Source organism: Cherax quadricarinatus, chromosome 24, assembly GCF_038502225.1.
Source record: "Cherax quadricarinatus isolate ZL_2023a chromosome 24, ASM3850222v1, whole genome shotgun sequence".
Taxonomy (NCBI): Eukaryota; Metazoa; Arthropoda; class Malacostraca; order Decapoda; family Parastacidae; genus Cherax; species Cherax quadricarinatus.
In genome coordinates this window covers 19,897,775-19,923,163 of record NC_091315.1, presented here as the reverse complement: position 1 = coordinate 19,923,163, position 25,389 = coordinate 19,897,775, and the positions used below count along the sequence as shown (strand labels likewise).

Genomic DNA, 25,389 nt, shown 5'->3' with positions numbered 1-25,389 from the left:
ACACACACACACACACACACACACACACACACCCTCACACACACCCGCGCACACACACCCTCACACACACCCACACACATGCACGCACACACACACATCAGGAGGAGAGTGGTGGGGCACCTGGAAAGAAACAAGTGTATAATTGACAACCAGCACGGTTTCAGGGAAGGAAAATCCTGTGTCACAAACCTACTAGAGTTTTATGACAAGGTGACAGAAGTAAGACAAGAGAGAGAGGGGTGGATCGACTGCGTATTTTTGGACTGCAAGAAGGCTTTCGACACAGTTCCTCACAAGAGGTTACTGCAAAAGCTAGAGGACCAGGCACACATAACAGGAAAGGCACTGCAATGGATCAGAGAATATCTGACAGGGAGGCAACAACGAGTCATGGTACGCGACGAGGTGTCAGAGTGGGCGCCTGTGACAAGCGGGGTTCCACAGGGGTCAGTCCTAGGACCTGTGCTGTTCTTGGTATACGTGAACGACATAACGGAAGGAATAGACTCAGAAGTGTCCTTGTTTGCAGACGATGTGAAGTTAATGAGAAGAATCGAATCGGACGAGGATCAGGCAGGACTACAAAGAGACCTGGACAGGCTACAAGCCTGGTCCAGCAACTGGCTCCTTGAATTTAACCCTGCCAAATGCAAAGTCATGAAGATTGGGGAAGGGCAAAGAAGACCGCAGACACAATATAGTTTAGATGGCCAAAGACTGCAAACCTCACTCAAGGAAAAAGATCCGGGGGTGAGTATAACACCGAGCATATCTCCTGAGGCGCACATCAATCAGATAACTGCTGCAGCATACGGGCGCCTGGCAAACCTACGGATAGCGTTCCGATACCTCAGTAAGGATTCGTTTAAGACTCGGTACACCATCTACGTCAGGCCCATACTGGAGTATGCAGCACCAGTTTGGAATCCACACATAGTCAAGCACGTCAAGAAATTAGAGAAAGTGCAAAGGTTTGCAACAAGACTAGTCCCAGAGCTACGGGGATTGTCCTATGAAGAAAGGTTGAGGGAAATCGGCCTGACGACACTGGAGGACAGGAGGGTCAGGGGAGACATAAGAACATAAGAACATAAGAACGAAGGAACACTGCAGAAGGCCTACTGGCCCATGCGAGGCAGGTCCAAGTCTCCTACCGGCTTAAGCCAATGCACCCAACCTAGTCAGGTCAGGTCACATTGACTTAAGGGAGGAACACGGCAACCGACCTGGTAGCACAAGCTATCAGGTCTAACTCACACCCACCCACATCTACTCATGTATTTATCCAACCTATTTTTAAAGCTACACAACGTTCTGGCCTCTATAACGGTACTTGGGAGTTTGTTCCACTCATCCACAACTCTATTACCAAACCAGTACTTTCCTATATCCTTCCTGAATCTGAATTTTTCCAACTTAAAACCATTGCTGCGAGTCCTGTCTAGGCTAGATATTTTCAGCACACTATTTACATCCCCTTTATTTATTCCTGTCTTCCATTTATACACCTCAATCATATCCCCCCTAATTCTACGTCTTTCTAGAGAGTGCAGTTTCAGGGCCCTCAGTCTATCCTCACAGGGAAGGTTTCTGATACATGGGATCAACTTTGTCATCCTCCTTTGTACATTTTCCAGAGAATTTATATCCATTCTGTAATACGGTGACCAAAACTGTGCAGCATAATCTAAATGAGGCCTAACCAAGGATGTATAGAGTTGAAGAACAACCTGAGGACTCCTATTATTTATGCTTCTTGATATGAAGCCAAGGATTCTATTAGCTTTATTGCGAACACTTATGCACTGTTGTCTTGGTTTCAGATTACTGCTAACCAGAACTCCTAAATCTTTTTCGCAATCCGTAATATTAAGATCTACATTATTTAGTTTATATGTGGCATGGTTATTGTCCTGTCCAACATTTAGAACTTTGCATTTGTCTATATTAAACTGCATCTGCCACTTCTCCGACCACTGCATCAGTCTATTCAAATCTTCCTGGAGTGCTCGAATGTCCTCGTCAGAATGAATTCGACGGCCTATTTTGGTGTCATCGGCAAACTTGCCGATGTCGCTCTTTATGCCCTCATCTATGTCGTTTATGTAGATTGTGAACAGCAGGGGGCCCAACACTGACCCCTGTGGAACACCGCTCGTGACGCTTCCCCACTCTGATTTCTCCCCATTTATGCAAACTCTCTGCTGCCTATTTGTCAACCATGCCTCTACCTGGAATTTACCTGGAGAGAGTTTCGGGGGTCAACGCCCCCGCGGCCCGGTCTGTGACCAGGCCTCCTGGTGGATCAGCGCCTGATCAACCAGGCTGTTGCTGCTGGCTGCACGCAAACCAACGTACGAGCCACAGCCCGGCTGATCAGGAACTGACTTTAGGTGCTTGTCCAGTGCCAGCTTGAAGACTGCCAGGGGTCTGTTGGTAATCCCCCTTATGTGTGCTGGGAGGCAGTTGAACAGTCTCGGGCCCCTGACACTTATTGTATGGTCTCTTAACGTGCTAGTGACACCCCTGCTTTTCATTGGGGGGATGGTGCATCGTCTGCCAAGTCTTTTGCTTTCGTAGTGAGTGATTTTCGTGTGCAAGTTCGGTACTAGTCCCTCTAGGATTTTCCAGGTGTATATAATCATGTATCTCTCCCTCCTGCGTTCCAGGGAATACAGGTTTAGAAACCTCAAGCGCTCCCAGTAATTGAGGTGTTTTATCTCCGTTATGCGCGCCGTGAAAGTTCTCTGTACATTTTCTAGGTCGGCAATTTCACCTGCCTTGAAAGGTGCTGTTAGAGTGCAGCAATATTCCAGCCTAGATAGAACAAGTGACCTGAAGAGTGTCATCATGGGCTTGGCCTCCCTAGTTTTGAAGGTTCTCATTATCCATCCTGTCATTTTTCTAGCAGATGCGATTGATACAATGTTACGGTCCTTGAAGGTGAGATCCTCCGACATAATCACTCCCAGGTCTTTGACGTTGGTGTTTCGCTCTATTTCGTGGCCAGAATTTGTTTTGTACTCTGATGAAGATTTAATTTCCTCATGTTTACCATATCTGAGTAATTGAAATTTCTCATCGTTGAACTTCATATTGTTTTCTGCAGCCCACTGAAAGATTTGGTTGATGTCCGCCTGGAGCCTTGCAGTGTCTGCAATGGAAGACACTGTCATGCAGATTCGGGTGTCATCTGCAAAGGAAGACACGGTGCTGTGGCTGACATCCTTGTCTATGTCGGATATGAGGATGAGGAACAAGATGGGAGCTAGTACTGTGCCTTGTGGAACAGAGCTTTTCACCGTAGCTGCCTCGGACTTTACTCTGTTGACGAATACTCTCTGTGTTCTGTTAGTGAGGAAATTATAGATCCATCGACCGACTTTTCCTGTTATTCCTTTAGCGCGCATTTTGTGCGCTATTACGCCATGGTCACACTTGTCGAAGGCTTTTGCAAAGTCTGTATATATTACATCTGCATTCTTTTTGTCTTCTAGTGCATTTAGGACTTTGTCGTAGTGATCCAGTAGCTGAGACAGACAGGAGCGACCTGTTCTAAACCCATGTTGCCCTGGGTTGTGTAACTGATGGGTTTCTAGATGGGTGGTGATCTTGCTTCTTAGGACCCTTTCAAAGATTTTTATGATATGGGATGTTAGTGCTATTGGTCTGTAGTTCTTTGCTGTTGCTTTACTGCCCCCTTTGTGGAGTGGGGCTATGTCTGTTGTTTTTAGTAACTGAGGGACGACCCCCGTGTCCATGCTCCCTCTCCATAGGATGGAAAAGGCTCGTGATAGGGGCTTCTTGCAGTTCTTGATGAACACAGAGTTCCATGAGTCTGGCCCTGGGGCAGAGTGCATGGGCATGTCATTTATCGCCTGTTCGAAGTCATTTGGCGTCAGGATAACATCGGATAGGCTTGTGTTAATCAAATTTTGTGGCTCTCTCATAAAAAATTAATTTTGATCTTCGACTCTCAGTCTGGTTAGCGGCTTGCTAAAAACTGAGTCATATTGGGACTTGAGTAGCTCACTCATTTCCTTGCTGTCATCTGTGTAGGACCCATCTTGTTTAAGTAGGGGCCCAATACTGGGCGTTGTTCTCGATTTTGATTTGGCATAGGAGAAGAAATACTTTGGGTTTCTTTCGATTTCATTTATAGCTTTTAGTTCTTCCCGCGATTCCTGACTCCTAAAGGATTCTTTTAGCTTAAGTTCGATGCTTGCTATTTCTCTGACCAGTGTCTCCCTGCGCATTTCAGATATATTGACCTCTTTTAGCCGCTCTGTTATTCTTTTCCGTCGCCTGTAAAGGGAGCGCCTGTCTCTTTCTATTTTACATCTACTCCTCCTTTTTCTTAGAGGAATAAGCCTTGTGCATACATCGAGTGCCACCGAGTTAATCTGTTCTAGGCATAAGTTTGGGTCTGTGTTGCTTAGTATATCTTCCCAGCTTATATCGGTTAGGACTTGGTTTACTTGGTCCCACTTTATGTTTTTGTTATTGAAGTTGAATTTGGTGAATGCTCCCTCGTGACTAGTCTCATTTTGTCGGCCTGGGGCTCCTCGCATACATGTCTGAACCTCAATTATGTTGTGATCTGAGTATATTGTTTTTGAGAGGACCTAGTAGCAATCAGCGAAGAGGCGGGGCCAGGAGCTGTGACTCGACCCCTGCAACCACAAATAGGTGAGTACAAATAGGTGAGTACACACACACACACACACACACACACACACACACACACGCCAGGAGCTCGGACTCGACCCCCGCAACCTCAACTAGGTGAGTACACACACACACACACCCTCACACACACCCACACACACACACACACACACACACACACACACACACACACACACACACACACACACACACACACACACACACACACACACACATGCACACATGTGGTAATGCTTTATTTACAGCTAGCAAAGTCAGGGTATTTCTCCAGAATGGTCTGCAATATACCACTGTTTACCTGGAGTTTACCTGGAGAGAGTTTCGGGGGTCAACGCCCCCGCGGCCCGGTCTGTGACCAGGCCTCCTGGTGGATCAGCGCCTGATCAACCAGGCTGTTGCTGCTGGCTGCACGCAAACCAACGTACGAGCCACAGCCCGGCTGATCAGGAACTGACTTTAGGTGCTTGTCCAGTGCCAGCTTGAAGACTGCCAGGGGTCTGTTGGTAATCCCCCTTATGTGTGCTGGGAGGCAGTTGAACAGTCTCGGGCCCCTGACACTTATTGTATGGTCTCTTAACGTGCTAGTGACACCCCTGCTTTTCATTGGGGGGATGGTGCATCGTCTGCCAAGTCTTTTGCTTTCGTAGTGAGTGATTTTCGTGTGCAAGTTCGGTACTAGTCCCTCTAGGATTTTCCAGGTGTATATAATCATGTATCTCTCCCTCCTGCGTTCCAGGGAATACAGGTTCAGAAACCTCAAGCGCTCCCAGTAATTGAGGTGTTTTATCTCCGTTATGCGCGCCGTGAAAGTTCTCTGTACATTTTCTAGGTCGGCAATTTCACCTGCCTTGAAAGGTGCTGTTAGAGTGCAGCAATATTCCAGCCTAGATAGAACAAGTGACCTGAAGAGTGTCATCATGGGCTTGGCCTCCCTAGTTTTGAAGGTTCTCATTATCCATCCTGTCATTTGTCTAGCAGATGCGATTGATACAATGTTATGGTCCTTGAAGGTGAGATCCTCCGACATAATCACTCCCAGGTCTTGAACATTTCTGAGTGAGTTGTTTCTAAATTCATTAATTTGATCACACTCCAGTACATAATGACGCAATGTGTGACAATAGTCCATCTGGCAAAGTTTACATTTCGTTTGGTCTACATCTGGTGGTGGTGATTTAACCTGCCAAAGATACTTGTAACCCAGCCGGAGCCGGGCAGTAGTGACATCCAAGAGTCTGCTTATCTTGTTGGATGCACCATAGACATGTGGCTCCTCCTGCATGATGGAATGATGATAGATGGACTGACTTGTGTCAATCTCCCTAAGTCTTAAGTCAATAAAGTTCATTTGAAGTTCTTTTCGTATTATTGTTCTCAAACTGCTAAATGACAACCCAAGAATGTAATCTACCCCCTCTTTGAAAGCATACAGCTTAGCCAATTTATCAGTTCTATCATGCATCTGAAGACCAATGTGAGATGGAATCCACAGCATGTGCACTCTGACTCCACTGTCCACAATCTTACCATATCTATGTCTGGCTTCTGACAAAAGCATGCCACAATTTATACTTAAAGAGTTGAGAGCATTTATGGATGACAGAGAATCAGTTACAATTAAAGTGTCAACCTTAGATACATGGACACATTTGAGTGCAAGGAGTATGGCAAACAGTTCTGTTTGAAGGGTAGAGGCCCAATTATTGATGCGTGCTCCAATTTCTTTATGAGAGCCATCACTCTGTGTGACAACAGCAGCACTACCAGCTGCACCAGTGGACTGGTGAACAGAACCATCGACGTAAATAATTTGTGAAAGATTGTTCTGTGTGACTAAGTTATCAATACAGCTTAAGGCATCATGTTTGGCTTTAAGACGAAGCTTTGGTTGTGATTTAAGAAGAGTTTTGGGGGGAAATGGAGGAATGGTAGTTTGGAATGGGGTAATATCCCATGGAGCAGGGAAATGTCTCTGTTGTCCAACTTGATATAGATCATGTAGCTGGTTCATGCGGAGGTCGGTTCCAGTTTTTTCGATCCATCTGGAAGGATGTTCACCAGTGCTGAGGAAAGTGTGGAGGGCTTCTGTGCAGGGTTTGAATGGGCTAGCCTAAGCATATTGACCCCAATAAGGATATTTCTTTCAGTAACACGATCTCTAATGCTTGGAATATTAAGTTCTTTCCGCATATTTAAAATTTTGGCAGTACGAGGGCATCCTAGGATGATCCTCATTGCTTCGTTTTGCAGTTTTTCCAGCCCTCCAAGCTTCCAGTCAGACACGAGTGCAAGTAGTGGCGCTGCATAATCAACCAATGATCTAATATAAGCAAGATACATCATTTTCACAATTTTAACATTAGCACCATACCTGGGATGAAAACCTCCCACAACTCTAAGTGCTCTCAGCCTTTCTTTGTATTGGCGACAAAGTCTCGTTACAACAGGTCCAAGTAGTGGAACCTCAAAGCCTAGATACCTGTATCTGCTTACATATTCTAGAAGAGACCCATCATGCAACTGGATCTGACGAACTGTGCCTCTCTGTCGAGGAGGACGCCTGTTGAGTATCTTCGTTTTATCCCCTGAGATTATTAACCCCAGGTCCTGACACGAGGCTAGTACATGATTAAGAATGTTTTGGGTGTTGGAGAATCCGGTAGTGTGAATCATTATGTCATCAGCAAAACTAACCATATAATGATGGGGCTGGCTAGGCATGGCATTAAGTAAGGCATTAATCAAAATGTTGAAAAGGGTGGGACTAAGCACACCTCCCTGTGGGGTTCCTAATTCAAAATCTTTAGTTACACTTCTATGTCCCTGGAACAACACAGACGACTTTCTGTTGGACAGGTAACCTTTAATCCAGCGGAGAAGCCACCCTCCAACATCCATTCTGGCAAGTTCACTAATGATTACATGTCTGTTGGCTACATCAAAGGCGGATTTAAGGTCAAGGAACGTAGTGTATGAGCTGTCAGTGTGCAGAGTGAGAAAGGTGGTAATGCAATGATGCACACTCCTTCCATGCATGAAGCCATGCAACCGGGGTGACAAGAATTCCTTAATTCTGTGCATAAGACGATTAAGAATCATCCTTTCAAATGTTTTACACAAGCAGCTAGTAAGGGATATTGGGCGAAATGAGTTTTGTTGATTGGGCTTTGGAATGGGAATAATGAGGCTATTGGTCCATGATTTAGGGAGCTCCCCAGTGACATAACTCATGTTATATAATTCAAGTAAAGGATTACCTGGTACTCGACACAGCAATCTGAGTATGTTGTAAGTAATACCATCCTCACCAGGCGACGTGGAGTTGCCCTTAGTTAGTGCTGCATCAAGTTCATAATTAGTGAAAGGAATGTTGCAGTCATCTGCCTTGCTGAGCATAAAGCAAACAAGTCTCTCCCTTGCATCATATTTGTCCATTAATTTCGCCTGTGTGGTACTGGGAAGACTGTCATAGCTAGATGTAGCAGCCCAAGCACTGACTAACTCATTCGCCCTATGCAAGGGATGAGGGTGCGCGATCTGCCCAGTTCTGTTACCCTTAATTCTATTTATGTCCCTCCATGCCCGGCTAAGTGGGGTGTGAGCATTGAGACCATGGTGCTAATGTGAGAATCGTGAGAATGATGTACATAGCCTATGTTAGGTCCTTAATTGATTATGCTGCTCCCTTATTGATATTAGCTAGAGAAAGTTCTCTCCGACCCTTGGAGTTAATGCAAAATGAAGCTCTCAGAATTATTCTTGGTTGTCCCAAATCTACAAAGGTTCTTAATGTGAGGAAGGAGCTTGGTATTTCTAGTATCAGTGATAGGATTGTTGAGATTAACACTGTACTCGGTATTAGAATGTTAAGAAATGAACCAGACACTGTCACAATGAACCTTACTAAGTGTCTAGAAGTAAATACACACAGATCTAAATGGAGTGTGAAAACGTGCAATTGCATTAAGTTTTATAACCTGCATTTCACCCCTCGATGGAAGATGTGTTCATTTAATATCACATACCTGCAAGTCCCTCCCAAGAAGCTCATTGCTAGTAATCCCTTCCTTAAATCACTTGTTAAAGCAACTGCTCAAGAAGAAATTTCTCACCTAGCTGGTAGTAATAAGTTATCACAAGTAATATACATTGATGAATCTAAATAAGTCTTCTGGCAGGGCTGCATCTGCTCTTGTTGCCACCTCCCTAGTTAAGAACGATAATAAACTTGTTGAACTAGCCATGAGAATTAACAACTGGGCGTCTACATTGCAAACTTATTATCGTTCTTAATAGGAAAAAACAGTGTTCAGTACAGTGTCAGCTGTGGTGGCCCTATAAACTCCCAACAAAGACTTTCCGGTACACTTTTTTTCTTTCTGATTCTACGAAAATTTGTTCACGTTCTCAACCCTGGACACTAAAGAGGTAGGGCTCGAAATGCATTGATATGAATATTGCTGTAAGCAAACACTTGTTTGCAGCCCCATCCTTACCGTGGTTTATTTGCAATCGTGTTATTATGTTTTTGTGAGTCATTCTTATTATTTTAGGCTTACATATTTCTCCCGTGGCCTGGTAGGCAACGCTCTCGCCTCACACAAAAACTGGCTGTGGTTCGATCCCTGGCAAGGAAACATTGGACATGTTTCCTTACAACTGTTATCCCGTTAGTAGGTACCTGGGTGTTAGTCGACTGGTGTGGGTCGCATCCTGGGAGACAAGATTTTTAGGACCCCATTGGAAATAAGACAGACAGTCCCTCAATGACGCACTGCCTTTCTTGGGTTATCCTGGATGGTTAACCCTCCAGGGTTAAAAATCCAAATGAAAATCTTGTCTTGTCTCAGCTTTGTGTATCTTCATCTCTATTCAGTCACTCCATAAAACTCATGATCATTGGATCAGTTTGAAATAATAAGTCATACTTTTAAAATTGTACCATTTGTTTATTAGCTACCTTAATTATTGTGCATATAATCGTAGTTAACTGCATAAGAAATCCTACATAATAGTCTGTCTAATTCTTAAGTAGTTTTTAGCATTAAAATTTGTTTGCCTGAAATGCATTGTATACTAGTGGCTTCCTTTTGTACTCACCTAATTGTATTCACCAAATTGTGGTTGCAAGGGTCAAGACTCAGCTCCTGGCCCAGCCTCTTCACTGAACGCTACTAGGTCCTCTCTCTCCCTGCTCCCTGAGCTTTATCATACCCCGTCTTAAAGCTATGTATGGTTCCTGCCTTCACTACATCACTTGCTAGTCTGTTCCACTTCCTGACAACTCTATGACTGAAGAAATACTTCCTAACATCTCTGTGACTCATCTGAGTCTTCAATTTCCAAGAGTGACCCCTTGTTTCAGTGTCCCCTCTCTGGAGCATCTTGTCTCTGTCCACCTTGTCTATTCCACGCAGTATTTTGTATGTCGTTATCATGTCTCCCCTAATCTTCCAGTCCTCCAGTTTCGTCAGGCTGATTTCCCTTAACCTTTCTTCGTAGGACATTCCCCTTAGCTCTGGAACTAACCTTGTCACAAACCTTTCCACTTTCTCTAATTTCTTAACGTGCTTGACCCGGTGCGGGTTCCAAACTGGTGCTGCATACTCCAGTATGGGCCTGATGTATCCGGTGTACAGTGTCTTGAAAGATTCCTAACTTAGGTATCGGAACGCTATTCTCAGGTTTGCCACGCACCCATATGCTGCTGCAGTTATCTGGTTGATGTGTGCTTCCGGAGACGTGCTCGGTGTTATACTCACCCCAAGATCTTTCTTCTTGAGCGAGGTTTGCAGTCTTTGGCCACCTAGTCTCTACTCTTTCTGCAGTCTTCTTTGCTCTTCTCCGATCTTCATGACTTTGATTTGGCAAGGTTGAATTCGAGAAGCCAGTTGCTGGACCACTTGTCCAGTCTCTTTGTAGTCCTGCCTGATCCTCATCTGATTTAATTCTCCTCATTAACTTTACATCATCTGCAAACAGGGACACCTCTGAGTTTATAAACTTGTTCCATTCCAGGTACTCCACCACTCTTCTCCTGATACTCTTCTCCATGACTTTGCATACTATACACGTCAGTGACACTGGTCTGTAGTTTAGTGCCTCTTTTCTGTCTCCTTTTTTTAAAAATGGGGACTATATTTGCCGTCTTCCATCGCTCGGGTAGTTGCCCAGTTTCAAGGGATGTGTCGAAGATTGTGGTTAATGGCACACACAGCACTTCTGCTCCCTCTCTAAGGACCCACTGGGAGATGTTGTCTGGTCCCATTGCCTTTGAGGTATCAGGGTCACTTAGCTTCTTCACCTCGTCCTCGGTTGTGTGTATGTCATCCAGGACTTGTTTGTGTATTCCCTGTTGGTGTCCCGCTTTGTCCTATCTTCCCAGAGTCCTTCCTGTGTCCACTGTGAATACTTCCTTAAATCTCGTGTTGAGCTCCTCGCATACCTCTTAATCGTTTCTTGTGAGTTCCCCACCTTCTTCCTCAGCCTGATCACCTGGTCTTTGACTGTTGTCTTTCTCCTAATGTGGCTATACAGCAGTTTCGGGTCAGACTTAACTTTCAATGCTATGTTGTTTTTGTACTGTCGCTGGGCCTCCCTCCTTATCTGTGCATACTCGTTTCTGGCTCTTCAACTGATCTTATTTTCCTGGGTCCTTTGCCTTCTGTGCCTCTTCTATTCTCTAATGCAGTTAGTTTTTGCCTCCCTACACCTTCAGGTAAACCAAGGACTCGCTTTGGTCTTCCCATTGTTTCTGTTGCCCTTGGGAACAAACCTTTCCTCTGCCTCCTTACATTTTGTTGTTACATATTCTATCACTCCTGACTCCTGGTTCCACTTCAGTTTCTTCTCTTTATGTGTTCTGATCCCATTTACAGTGCTTCAATCACAGCACTAGACCTTGGGGTCACACCTTATCACTTTTCATTTATGATGGCTGGCACTGATGCCTGGCCACATGAGGCCTGGGTTAAGACTTGATGTTGTACCGCTTGTTATCATCTAATACACTTATTTCTAATACACTGTTACTATCTAATACACTTGTTATTATCTAATGCACTACACTATCAAGACACTTTCATTCTTTATTATGGACACCGTTGCTTCGAGAAGAACATCAACATCCCAAGATTTGGTAGGTAAGACACATAGGCAACAGTTAGGCAACTTTATTCCGAAACGTTTCGCCTACACAGTAGGCTTCTTCAGTCGAATACAGAAAGTAGGCAGGAACAGTAGAGATGTGAAGACGATGTAATCAGTCCATCACCCTTGAAGTCATAGAATTTGAGGTTGTCAGTCCCTCAGCCTGGAGAAGTTCAGTTCCATAGTCAGGAACTATCTGAAGATCAAGCGACAGTGCGGAGACTTAAATACTGTCGGAAGGAGAGGTGCAGAGTAGTAGTAGTAGTGAGAATGTAGCCACTGAGAGGTCAGGTCCCTCTCAGATCCAACAGTTCTCACTTGAAAGGGTTGTCCAAGGTGTTTTCTGTACCAAGAGGCCATGTGTTGCAGTGTCTGACAAGATGAACATCAAAATGGTATACAATACTGACAGGTTGGTAGGTAAGACACAAGGGTGATGGACTGATTACATCGTCTTCACATCTCTACTGTTCCTGCCTACTTTCTGTATTCGACTGAAGAAGCCTACTGTGTAGGCGAAACATTTTGGAATAAAGTTGCCTAACTGTTGCCTATGTGTCTTACCTACCAACCTGTCGGTATTGTATACCATTTTGATGTTCATCTTGTCAGACACTGCAACACATGGCCTCTTGGTACAGAAAACACCTTGGACAACCCTTTCAAGTGAGAACTGTTGGATCTGAGAGGGACCTGACCTCTCAGTGGCTACATTCTCACTACTACTACTACTCTGCACCTCTCCTTCCGACAGTATTTAAGTCTCCGCACTGTCGCTTGATCTTCAGATAGTTCCTGACTATGGAACTGAACTTCTCCAGGCTGAGGGACTGACAACCTCAAATTCTACGACTTCAAGGGTGATGGACTGATTACATCGTCTTCACATCTCTACTGTTCCTGCCTACTTTCTGTATTCGACTGAAGAAGCATACTGTGTAGGCGAAACGTTTCGGAATAAAGTTGCCTAACTGTTGCCTATGTGTCTTACCTACCAACCTGTCGGTATTGTATACCATTTTGATGTTCATCCCAAGATTTGACCATTTTATGTGTAAATTAGCATAACTATTCTCATTAAATATATTTCAGTTTACCTCTTCAGAATGACTTCATTATTTAATGATTGATACATCTTTGTGCAGGCAAATTTGTTAGTGTAGTGTAATATTAAAAAAATTGGAATTATTGAAACCTGTCATAACTGGCACAGATTCCAAGATTCCCATGTGTCTTTGTATTAATCCTATGTGTTTTGAACTATTCTTTGAATACAGTATATATTAAAAATCTAGTTGCCCACTGTAAGTCTGCATTGTCTTTTAAATTAATTTTCAAAATTTTATATATTGTATCTTAAATTATATATAAAATGTTGCCAGAATTATGGCAATATGCTGTACCTGGAGTTTACCTGGAGAGAGTTCCGGGGGCCAACGCCCCCGCGGCCTGGTCTGTGACCAGGCGATCAAATTTATGATACTATGTTGCACTACTATTAATATTTTTTTATTTATAGATATCTCCAGTGCAGTGCAATGGCAGTGAATGTTGATGACGTTTTTAAAGAGATAGGGGACTTTGGATCCTATCAAAAACGTATCTACTTCCTACTGTGTCTTCCAATATTATTTGTTGGTGCTGGAAGTTTGGCTTACGTATTCATCGCTGCAGCTCCAGAATATAGGTAAATTTTATATAAAAAATTAAGGCTGAAGAGACACAGGCACATGTATGCATTTGTGTCCTTTTATCCATAATGTCATTACAGTTATACCTTCTACCTTCAAAAACATTAAGTATGGTTAACTGATAGCAGAAAGGAGGGATGGAAATTGTCAGATAATTTTTTTTTTTTGTAGTTTTGCTAATCATTACCTACCAGATACAGATGTTTGATAAAATGAAAGAGGTTTATCTTAATATTGTGGGGGTTTGAATTTGAAAAATAGCCTAGAATATCAAGATCTATATAATTGGCCTGGGATATGAAGATTTAGTTATGGTAATCCCTAGTGTAAGCTTTTCATTACAGTAAAGACCTATTAGCTTCACCCGATGCTGACTCACCTTAACATAGTGGTGGGGGTTATTGTTTGTGCCTCAGGGTATGAGGCCTCTTCTCTGGGAGAGGTGCCTCTCTCCATATGGGGTGCTTGCCTGACTAAGAACTCAGCATTTCTTACGGCATAAATAACGAGGATATTTTTACTATCGTCTAAATTTGCTCATACCCCTGGCTGATGAGATGGAATGTTTTATGACCATGGATTGTGGAGCATAAAAATCAAAATGAATAGCCTTATTATTATGATTTATGTACTAATATAAAAGTGAATTGGTCACAACAATATCAAGTTGGCATTTACTGTAAATTTGTTATATGTTAGATGTGAAATATGTTTAAAATGCTGAATAACCAATAGGTTCTGGTGCTTTGTAAAATACAGCAGAATAACATGAAGTCCTATCCTGATCAAACTTAACCAGTTTGATTGGGAAAAAAACATTGAGTTTTTGAAGTTTGTGTGTGTGTACTCACCTATTTGTGGTTGTGGACTTCGATTTGAAGCTCCTGGCCTTGCCTCTTCACTGATCACTACTAGGTCCTCTCTCTCCCTGTTCCATGAGCTTTATCAAACCTTGTCTTAAAACTGTGTATGGTTCCCGCCTCCACTACATCACTTGTCAGATTATTCCACTTCCTGACAACTCTATGACTGAAGAAATACTTCCTAACATCCCTTTGACTCATCGAAGTCTTCAACTTCCAACTGGGACCCCTTGTTTCTGTGTTCCATCTCTGAAACAGCCTGTCTCTGTCCACCTTGTCAATTCCTCGCAGTATTTTGTATGTCGTTATCATGTCTCCCCTGACCCTCCTGTCCTTCGGTGTCATCAGGCCAATTTCCCTTAACCTTTCTTCATAGGACATTCCCCATTAGCTCTGGAACTAGTTTTGTTGCAAACCTTTGCACTTTCTCTAATTTCTTGACTTTCTTGACCAGGTGTGGGTTCCAAACTGGTGCTGCATACTCCACTATGGCCCTGACGTACATGGTGTACAGAGTCTTGAACAATTTCTTACTGAGGTATTGGAACGCTATTCTCAGGTTTGCTAGGCGCCCATATGCTGCAGCAGTTATCTGGCTGATGTGCACCTCAGGAGATGTGTTCTGTATTATACTCACCACAAGATCCTTTTCCTTGAGTGAGGTTTGCAGTCTTTGGCCACCTAGCCTATACTCTGTCTGCAGTCTTCTTTGCCCTTCCCTGATCTTCATGACTTTGCATTTGGTGGGGTTAAATTCGAGGAGCCAGTTGCTGGAACAGGCTTGTAGGTCTCTTTGTAGTCCTGCCTGATCCTCATCCAATTCAATTCTCCTCATTAACTTCACGTCATCTTCAAGTAGGGACACTTCTGAGTCTATCTCTTCCATCATGTTATTCACATATCCAAAAATAGCACTGGTCCTAGGACTGACCCCTGTGGAACCCTGCTCATCACAGGCGCCCACTCTGACACCTCGTCACATACCATGATTCGTTGCCTCCCTGCCAGGTATTCTCTGATCCAGTGCAGTGCCCTTCCTGTTATGCATGCCTGATCCTCTAGCTTTTGCACTAATCTCTTGTGAGGAACTGTGTCGAAGGCCTTCTTGCAGTCCAAGAAAATGCAATCTACCCACTCCTCTTTCTTGTGTCTTACTTCCATTACCTTGTCATAAAACTCCAGTATGTTTGTGACACAGGATTTTCCTTCTCTGAATCCATGCTGGTTGTTGTTTATAAGCTTGTTCCATTCTGGGTGCTCCACCACTCTCCTGATAATCTTTTCCATGACTTTGCATACTATACACGTCAGTGACACTGGTCTGTAGTTTAATGCCTTGTGTCTGTCTCTTTTATTAAAAATGGGGACTAAATTTGCCATCTTCCATACCTCAGGTAGTTGCCTAATTTCAATGGATGTGGTGACAATTGTTGTTAGTGGCACACACAATGTCTCTGCTCCCTCTCTAAGAACCCATGGAGAGATGTCCCGTATCAATGCCTTTGAGGTATCAAGTTCACTTAGCAGTTTCTTCACCTTCTCCTTGGTTGTGTGTATTTCCTGCAGCACTTGTTGGTATATTCTTTGTTCGTGTACCCCTTTATTCTGACTTCCCAGAGTCCTTTTTGTCTCCACTGTAAATACTTTCGTAAATCTCATGTTGAGCTCCTCGCATACTTCTTGGTCATTTCTTGTGAGCTCCCCGCCTTCCTTCCTCAGCCTGATTACCTGGTCCTTGACTGCTGTCTTTCTCCTGATGTGGCTAAACAACAGCTTCTGGTCAGACTTGACTTTCGATGCTTTATCATCTTTGTACAGTGGAACCTCAGGTATCAAACTTAATCCATTCCAGGAGTTAGTTCTAAATTCGAAAAGTCTGAAAAGCAAAGCAATATTTCCCATAAGAAATAATGGAAATAAAATTAATCCGTTCCTGAAACCCAAAAATATTCACAAAAAAAATACATTTTATGGAGATTAATTATAGTTTTACATACACACAATAAATATAGTGTTCAATTATGTATTAATCAATTTAAATAAACATATAAAATGACATTTTACTTACCTTTATTGAAGATTGGTGATGGCAGCTGGAAGATAGGGAGGAGGAGAGAGGGAGTTGGGATTTGTGTTTGGAAGGAGAATCCCCCTCCATGAAGACTTAAGGTATTAAAGCTCTCTCTGGGGTTATTTCCCTTCTCTGTCTTTTAATGCCACTAGGACCAGCTTGAGAATCACTGGACCCTTGTTTCAAAATAACTGTCCACAGTCCTCTGTTTCTGGTGCCTCTTTAAGATTTCCCTAAAATGGGACATGGTTCTGTCACTGAACTTGTTGCAAAGATGGCTTGTTTCAGCTTGCTCAGGGTGGTACTTCTCCAAAAACATTTGGACATCATTCCACTTGGACATCATTCCACTTCTGTATTATTTCCTTCTTCACATCTATGATGTTTATCAGTTTCTTTAGCAAGTTTCTTTGGGCCCATTGTAGCTTATTTCACAGTCCCACAAGCAATAAACACAATGAAATAATCGTAAAATATTTGAATGAGAGCCCAGGTTAGTGTTCACTCAAGCATCAACAAAACCAGACTGGCTCACGGCGCCTGCGTGGGGACGTGGACAGAGCAGGCTGCCAGACAGGTCTGGTACCCGGCGGTTCGAAAATAGGGGCGATTTCGATAATAGGGACAAAGTTGGTTTGAAAAAAGGGTTCTATTTTCGAAGAGTTTGATAAGCGATACGTTCGAAATTTGAGGTTCCACTGTACTGTTGCTGGGCCTCCCTCCTTATCTGTGCATACTCATTACTGGCTCTTCAACTAATCTATTTATTTTCCTGTGTCCTTTGTCTTTTGTACTTTTTCCATTCTTTAGTGCATGTAGTTTTTGCCTCCCTACACCTTTGGTTAAAACAAGGGCTTGTTCTGGTCTTTCCATTATTTCTGTTACCCTTGGGAACAAACCTCTCCTCTGCCTCCTTGCATTTTTCTCTTTCTCACTGAACCTCCTGTAGGAAATTCCTCATGCCTCTGTAGTCCCCCCTTTTGTAGTTTGGCTTTACCCATCCTACTCCTGTTACCCTCTCCACTCATAACTCTGTGTATTTAAAGCTCAGAACCACGTGATCACTAGCTCCGAGGAACCTTTCATATGTGATGTCCTCAATGTCCGAGCTACTCAGGGTGAATACGAGGTCCAGTCTTGTTGGTTCATCCTCACTCTCTCTCTCTCTCTCTCTCTCTCTCTGGTAGTAGTATCCCTAACATATTGATGCATAAGGTTTTCCAGTACCACATCCATCATCTTGGCTCTCCATGTTTCAGGACCCCCATGTGGCTCCAGGTTTTCCCAGTCAATTTCCTTGTGATTGAAATCACCCATAACTAGTACTTTGCTCTACCTGTGTGAGCTCTTCTGGCCACCTCAGCTAGTGTGTCCACCATTGCTCTGTTGATTTCTTCATATTCTTCTCTTGGCCTCCTGCAATTCTGTGGCTGGTTGTACATCACTACATTGACTACCTTATGTCCCCCAGACTGAATTGTCCTTACTATGTAGTCCCTTTCACCCATTTCATCCATTCCTGCATATAGCTTAGCTCTTTCATTTTCTTCAGTCCCCTCATTTGTTCCTGGTGTGCTCCTCGTCTTTTTTCGGACTCTAGGGTGGTCTGATAGGGCCTCCGCGTACAGTATAACTCCTTTGTTCCCTATGGTCCCCTTGTTTGTGAATGATATAGCAGTTTCCAATGTCATGCTCATACTGCTCTTTGGTTCTTTGGACAGTTTCAGATTCTTTAGTTCCTCTTCTAAGCTCTGTATCCTAGCTTCTGCTGCTGTGGCTTGTAGCTCCTATTTCCTGCTCTCTGCAGTTGTCAGTTGTCCTCTCCTCCAGTTTTTTGCTAAGCTCTTTTAGCTTCCTTTCCCACTCTTCTTCCCTTTTCATGAGCTCTGCCACCCAATCTTCCCTCCCAGGCTCATCCACCAGTCCCCTGGTTTTCTGTTCTGCTCTTTGGCAACCCCTTTTTTTTCTTTTGTTACCACAGAAAGAAAAACTTATACATTTTTGTGTGGTCATATGTGATGTGTGTTCATAAGTGTGTGTGTGTGTGTGTGTGTGTGTGTGTGTGGGTGGGTGGGTGGGTGGGTGGAGGAGGTAGTTTTTGGAGGGAGAGAGAGAAGAAGGGAAGTAGGGAGAGGGATAGAGAGTGGGAGGGGGAGACAGTGGCAGAGGGGGAGATAGGGGGAAGGATAGGGGAGTAAGGGGAGAGAGGGGGAAAGGAAGAGAGGGAAAGGCAAAGGGAGGAAGGGAGAAGTAGAGGGAGGGAGAGGAGGAGGAAGAAGAAGAGGAGGAGGAGGCACAGGAGGAGGAGGAGGAGAGTGAGTGAGAGTGAGTATGCGAGAGAGTGAGTGTGTAAGAGAGTGTGTGAGAGAGTGAGTGTGTAAGAAAGTGAGTGTGTGTGAGAGAGTCTGTGTGTGGGTCTGTGTATGTGTGTATATATATGGGTGTTTGTGTGTATGGGTGTAAGGGTGGTTTGTGTTTATTTAGGATAGGGGCTTGGTATATGCATGTACTTACATCACCTAATTGTGGTTGCAGGGATCGAGACTCAGCTCCTGGCCCTGCCAGGTGGGTAGGTGGGTGGATGTTGGGGTGTGGGTGGGTATTTAGTGTGGGTGTGTGAGTGTGGCTGGGTGTGGGTATGGGTGTGGGTATGGGTGTTGCTGGGTGTGGGTATGGGTGTGTTTGGGTGTGGATGTGTACTCGCCTAGTTGTGGTTGCGGGGGCCGAGTCATAGCTCCTGACCCCGCCTCTTCACCTGGCCGCTACCCGGTCACTCTTTCCGCTCCGTGAGCTTTATCATACCTCTTCTTAAAGCTGTGTATGGATCCTGCCTCCTCTGCATCACTACCCAGGCTATTCCACTTCCTGACAACTCTGTGACTGAAGAAATACTTCCTTACATCCCTGTGGTTCATCTGAGTCTTCAGCTTCCAACTGTGTCCCCTCATTAGTGTGTGTGTGTGTGTGTGTGTGTGTGTGTGTGCTCACCTAATTGTGGTTGCAGGGGTCAAGACTCAACTCTTGGCCCCGCCTCTTCACTGATTGCTACTAGGTCTTCTCTCTCTCTCTCTCTCTCTGCTTCCTGAGCTTTGTCATACCTCATCTTAAAGCTATACAGTGAAACCTCTACTTGCGAGCGTGTCCACATGCAAGTTTTTTCAAATACGTACGAGCAGTCGAAGGGTCGATTTTTTGCTTCCATACACGAGCAAAATTTCCTCAAGCGAGCAGACCTCAAGGCAGGTTCCTTGACACTGGTGAGGGGCTCTTGCTCTTGATCTCGGGAATTGTATCTCAATAGGAGAAATAGTCCATTGCTTGGCTGTTTCAGTGTAAACAAATGATGTCACAGTAAATCTTATATTTTTTGTGTGAATAAAAATTACAAATTATTTATAATAATAACAATAATAATAATAATAATAATAATAATAATAATAATAATAATAATGAAAGAAATCTAAGCATAAATAATGGAGCTCACTTCTCGGCAATTAGCCACCCCCTAGTGGTATTTTCGTATGGTTTTTATGGTTGTACTCTCGTTTTTTTTGGTCTCATTTGATAGAATGGAAGATATATTACAGAAATAGATATGATTTTGATTGCTTTCATGGCGAAAAGTGCCTTGAAATTGAGCTTAACCTAGGAGAAATGGTCCATTGCTTGGCTGTTTCAGTGTAAACAAATGATGTCACTGTCCATTGCAGTATGCAGTCGTGAATGGGTTGACATATTTATACAATTATTGCAATAAGGAATAACAGTAAATCTTATATTTTTTGTGTGAATAAAAATTACAAATTATATAATAATAATAATAACAATAATAATAATAATAATATGTATAATAATAATATGAATAATAACAATATGTATAATAATAATAATAATAATAATAATAATAATAATAATAATAATAATAATAATATAATATGCATAATAATAATACATATACAGTGGAACCTCAAAAATCGAACGTATCACATATCGAACGTTTCGAAAATAAGACCATTTTTTCAGAAAAACTCTGTCCCTATTATCGAACGCGCCCCTGTTTTCGGACTGCCGGGTATGGGACCTGTCCGCTGGCCCGCTCTGTCCACGTCCCCGTGCAGGCGCCGTGAGCAGTCTAGCTTTGTTTATGCTTGAGTGAACACTAACCTGCGATCTCATTCACACATTTTACGATTATTTAATTGTGTTTAGTGCTTGTGGGGCTGTGAAATAAGCTGCCATGGGCCCAAAGAAACTTGCTAGCGGTACCCCTGTGGTAAAGAAAGTGAGAAGCACCATAGATGTGAAGAAGGAAATAATACAGAAGTATGAGATTGGAGTGAGACTTGTTGAGCTTGCCAGGATGTACAGAGGACTGTGGACAGTTATTTTGTGAGACAGAAACAGACGACTGTGGACAGTTATTTTGTGAGACAGAAACAGACAACTGTGGAGTTATTTTGTGAGACAAACAGACGATTGTGGACAGTTATTTTGTGAGACAGAAACAGACAACTATGGACAGTTATTTTGTGAGACAGAAGCAGACGACTGTGGAGTTATTTTGTGAGACAAACAGACGATTGTGGACAGTTATTTTGTGAGACAGAAACAGACGACTGTGGAGTTATTTTGTGAGACAGACGATTGTGGACAGTTATTTTGTGAGACAGAAACAGATGACTGTGGATAGTTTGTGAGACAGAAACAGAGGACTGTAGACAGTTATTTTGTGAGACTGGGGTCCAATGACTCTCAAGCTGGTCCTAGTGGCATTAAAATACAGAGAAGGGAAGCAACCCCAGAGAGGGCTTTGATACCGGAAGTCCTCATGGAGGGGGATTCTCCTTCCAAACAATAACCCCAACTCCCTCTCTCCTCCTCCCTATCTTCCAGATGCCATCACCAATCTTCAATAAAGGTAAGTAAAAATGTTATTTTATATTACTATACATAATTAAAGACTATAGCATTTGTTGTGTGTATGTAAAACTGTAATTAATCTCTATAAAATGTATTTTTTTTGTGAATATTTTTGGGTTTCTGGAACGAATTAATTGTATTTCCATTATTTCTTATGGGAAATATTGCTTCGAATTTCAGACTTTTCGAATTTAGAACTAGCTCCTGGAACGGATTAAGTTCGAAATTTGAGGTTCCACTGTATAATAATAATGTACTACATGTAATAATTATAATAATAGATGGCTTGAAAAGGCCGTCACTAGATGGCAGTGTTTACCACAACAAAGAGGGAGCGGTTGTGGCCGCCTCCACCTTTTTCATAATGACATATTTTATTCATTCTAGAGTATATACATGTATTGTGTTTCTATGTTATTTATATTGTCTGTTATGTCATATTAGATGAACTGTGATATATAAATAAGCCGTATAGATAATACCATTAGCGAAATTATTCATGAAGAATTTTGCCCGGTGTCCAGACAAACTCTCGTCCACCACCGACACCGCCCATACCACTACATGAATGACATACATGTATTTTATTCATGCTAGAGTATATATCATGTTTCTATGTTATTCATATTGTTTGGTATGTCATACTAGATGAACTGTGATAGATAAATAAGCAGTATAGATGATATTAGCGAAATTATTCATGAAGAATTTTGCCCGGTCTCCAGACAAACTCTCGTCCACCGCCGACACCGCCCATACCACTACATGAATGACATATTTTATTCATTTTAGAGTATATATCAGGTTTCTATGTTATTTATATTGTTTATTATGTCATATGAGATGAAGTGAGATAGATAAATAAGCCGTAGAGTTGATATTAGCGAAATTATTGAAGTACAGAATTCCACTGGAACGGATTAATTGCATTTCAATTAATTTAAATGAGGAAAATTGATTCTGCAAACGAGCAAATCCAGTTGTGAGCAAGGTCATGGAATGGATTAAACTCGCAAGTAGAGGTTCCACTGTACAGTGGTCCCCCGCTTTTCGTAGTTCCCGGCAATCATAAATTTCGCCAATCATAGGGGCATTTTCGTATAAACATGGACTCACTTTTCATAGGTTGACTCGTGAGTCATAGTTCGCCCGGGATGTGTACCCACGGCGTGAGCTGGGGCGGCAGCCAGTCTGGCATTGTTTACCAGTGAGCGAAGGTCCCCTCACGTGCTCCAGCGAAATATTTCATAATATTCCATTTATTTAAGTGCTTGCAAGTACTAAATAAGCTACCATGGCTCCAAAGAAAGCTCCTAGTGCCAAGCCTGTGGTAAAGAAGGTGAGAAATATGATTGAAATTAAGAAAACCATCATTGAACAATATGAATGTGGTACAAGTGTGGCCGAACTGTCCAGGATGTATAAGAAACCCTACACAACCTTATGTTCCATAGTGGCCAAGAAAAAGGAAATAAAGGACGCTGTTGTTGCAAAGGGAGTAACTAAGCTGACAAAAATGAGATCACCAGTACTGGAAGAGGTTGAGAAGTTATTATTGGTGTGGATAAATGAGAAACAATTAGCAGGAGATACTCTTATGACTTCAATTATTTGTGAAAAGGCTAGGCAGTTGCATGAAGATTTGGTAAAGAAATTGCCTACAAATAGTGGTGATGTGAGTGAATCTAAGGCCAGCAAAGGCTGGTTTGAGAGATTTAAGAACCATACTAGCATACACAGTGTGGTAAGGCATGGTGAGGCTGCCAGTTCGGACCACAAGGCAGCTGAAAAATATGTGCATGAATTCCAGGAGTACATAGAGGCTGAAGGACTGAAACCTGAACAAGTGTTCAATTGTGATGAAACAGGCCTCTTTTGGAAGAAAATGCCAAAGAGGACCTTCATTACACAAGAGGAAAAGGCAATACCAGGACACAAGCCAGTAAAGCAAATGGTACCTGAGGTGTTGATGGAAGGGGATTCCCCTTCCAAACTATAAACAATCCACTCTCTCTCCTCCTCCAGTCTCCCATACACTAAGAAGAATCTCCAATAAAGGTAAGTGTTATGCTGTTAATGTTTCATTCATCATTTCCCATTGTATTGTTTATGTACTACATGTATATTTCATGTAAACATTTTTTTTTTTTTAATACTTCTGGGTGTCAGGAATGGATTAATTGTATTTACATTATTTCTTATGGGGAAAATTGATTCGTAAATCGTAAATTTCGTTTATAGTAACGGCTCCAGGAACGGATTAATTACGAAAAACGAGGGACCACTGTATATTGTTCCTGCCTCCACTACATCACTTGCTAGGCTATTCCATTTCCTGACAACTCTATGACTGAAGAAATACTTTTTAACATCTCTGTGACTCATCTGAGTCTTCAGCTTCCAATTGTGACCCCTTGTTTCTGTGTGCGTGTGTGTACTCACCTAATTGTGGTTGCAGGGGTCGAGACTCGGCTCCTGGCCCCGCCTCTTCACTGATCGCTACTAGGTCCCCTCTCTCTCTACTTCCTGAGCTTTGTCATACCCCATCTTAAAGCTATGTATGGTTCCTGCCTCCACTACATCACTTGCTAGGCTATTCCACTTCCTGACGACTCTATGACTGAAGAAATACATGTACTTCCTAACATGCCTGTGACTTGTCCGAGTCTTCAGCTACCAATTGTGACCCCTTGTTTCTGTGTCCCTTCTCTAGAACATCATGTCTCTGTCCACCTTATCTATTCCACGCAGTATTTTGTATGTTGTTATCATTTCTCCCCTGACCCTCCTGTCCTCCAGTGTCGTCAGTCCGATTTCCCTCAACCTTTCATCATAGGACATTCCCCTGAGCTCCAGAATTAACCTTGTTGTAAATCTTTGTACTTTCTCTAACTTCTTGTGTGTGTGTGTATTTGGGTGTGGGTGGGAGAAGGTGTGTACAAGTGTGGGATAGTGTGAAGGAGTGTACATGTGGCAGAGGGTGGTTAGAGTGTAGGTGTGAGTGGTCAGCATTTACAGCGTGGCAACAGTTCATGTATATGTGTGTGTACGCACAGTCACATGTACTCACACGCTTTTGTGTGTATGTAGTATTAGTGAGGTCTGGTAGACTACTCCAGACTTGAGTTTTTGTATCCTAATGTGTATTTACTAGACAGTTCTGTTTCTTAGTAGAATGTTACCTTCTCTATTTATTGTACTTACTAGTGGCACCAGTCCAATAGACACACCTGCCTACCCACCCTGACTGCTGGATTTAAGTACAGTTCGACCATCACTGATCCGGCATCATCGGAACCAGTAGTTTGCCGGATTAGTGAGTTTGCCGGATTACAGAGTGGTTAGGTTAGAATACACTTAATTAACCTATCAGTAGAGACTCTTTCTGCTATATCGTCCTCATTTTCATCACTGCTTTCTCCTCCACTGGCTTGCTGCTGTGGATTTACAACCATCTGCACAATTTCTGAGTCAGTATAATGATGAAATTTGAGTCAGTATAATGATTTAAGTCAGTATAATTATGAAATTTGAAATTATGCTAGCCAAAATTAGTGCTGGATTACTGGTGGAACCAGATAACTGATTGCCTGATTAGTGGTGGCCGACCTGTACCAAATACTATGTGTACTCACCTAATTGTGGTTGCAGGGGTCGAGACTCAGCTCCTGGCCCCGCCTCTTCACTGATCGCTACTGGGTCCTCTTTCTCTCTGCTTCCTGAGCTTTGTCATATCTCTTCTTAAAACTATGTATGGTTCCTGCCTCCACTACTTCACTTGCTAGGCTATTCCACTTGCTGACAACTCTATGACTGAAGAAATACTTCCTAACGTCCCTGTGACTCGTCTGAGTCTTCAGCTTCCAGTTGTGACCCCTTGTCCCTGTGTCCCCTCTCTGGAACATCCTATCTCTGTCCACCTTGTCTATTCCCCGCAGTATCTTGTGTGTCGTTATCATGTCTCCCCTGACCCTTCTGTCCTCCAGTGTCATCAGTCCGATTTCCC

At 42.9% G+C, this 25,389-nt stretch overlaps 1 protein-coding gene across 2 annotated transcripts in view; it reads left to right on the top strand.

Moving 5' to 3' along the window:
• The first annotated feature begins 8,817 nt into the window (after positions 1 to 8,817).
• LOC128690853 (organic cation transporter protein) overlaps positions 8,818 to 25,389 on the top strand; it is a 49,733-nt gene continuing 33,161 nt past the window's right edge. For both annotated transcript variants that reach the window (XM_070088228.1, XM_053779608.2), the window contains exons 1-2: positions 8,818 to 9,117; positions 13,358 to 13,525. In XM_070088228.1, coding sequence (XP_069944329.1) covers positions 13,377 to 13,525 — 149 coding nt within the window. In that variant the 5' untranslated portion in view covers positions 8,818 to 9,117; positions 13,358 to 13,376. The remainder of the gene's footprint in view (positions 9,118 to 13,357; positions 13,526 to 25,389) is intronic.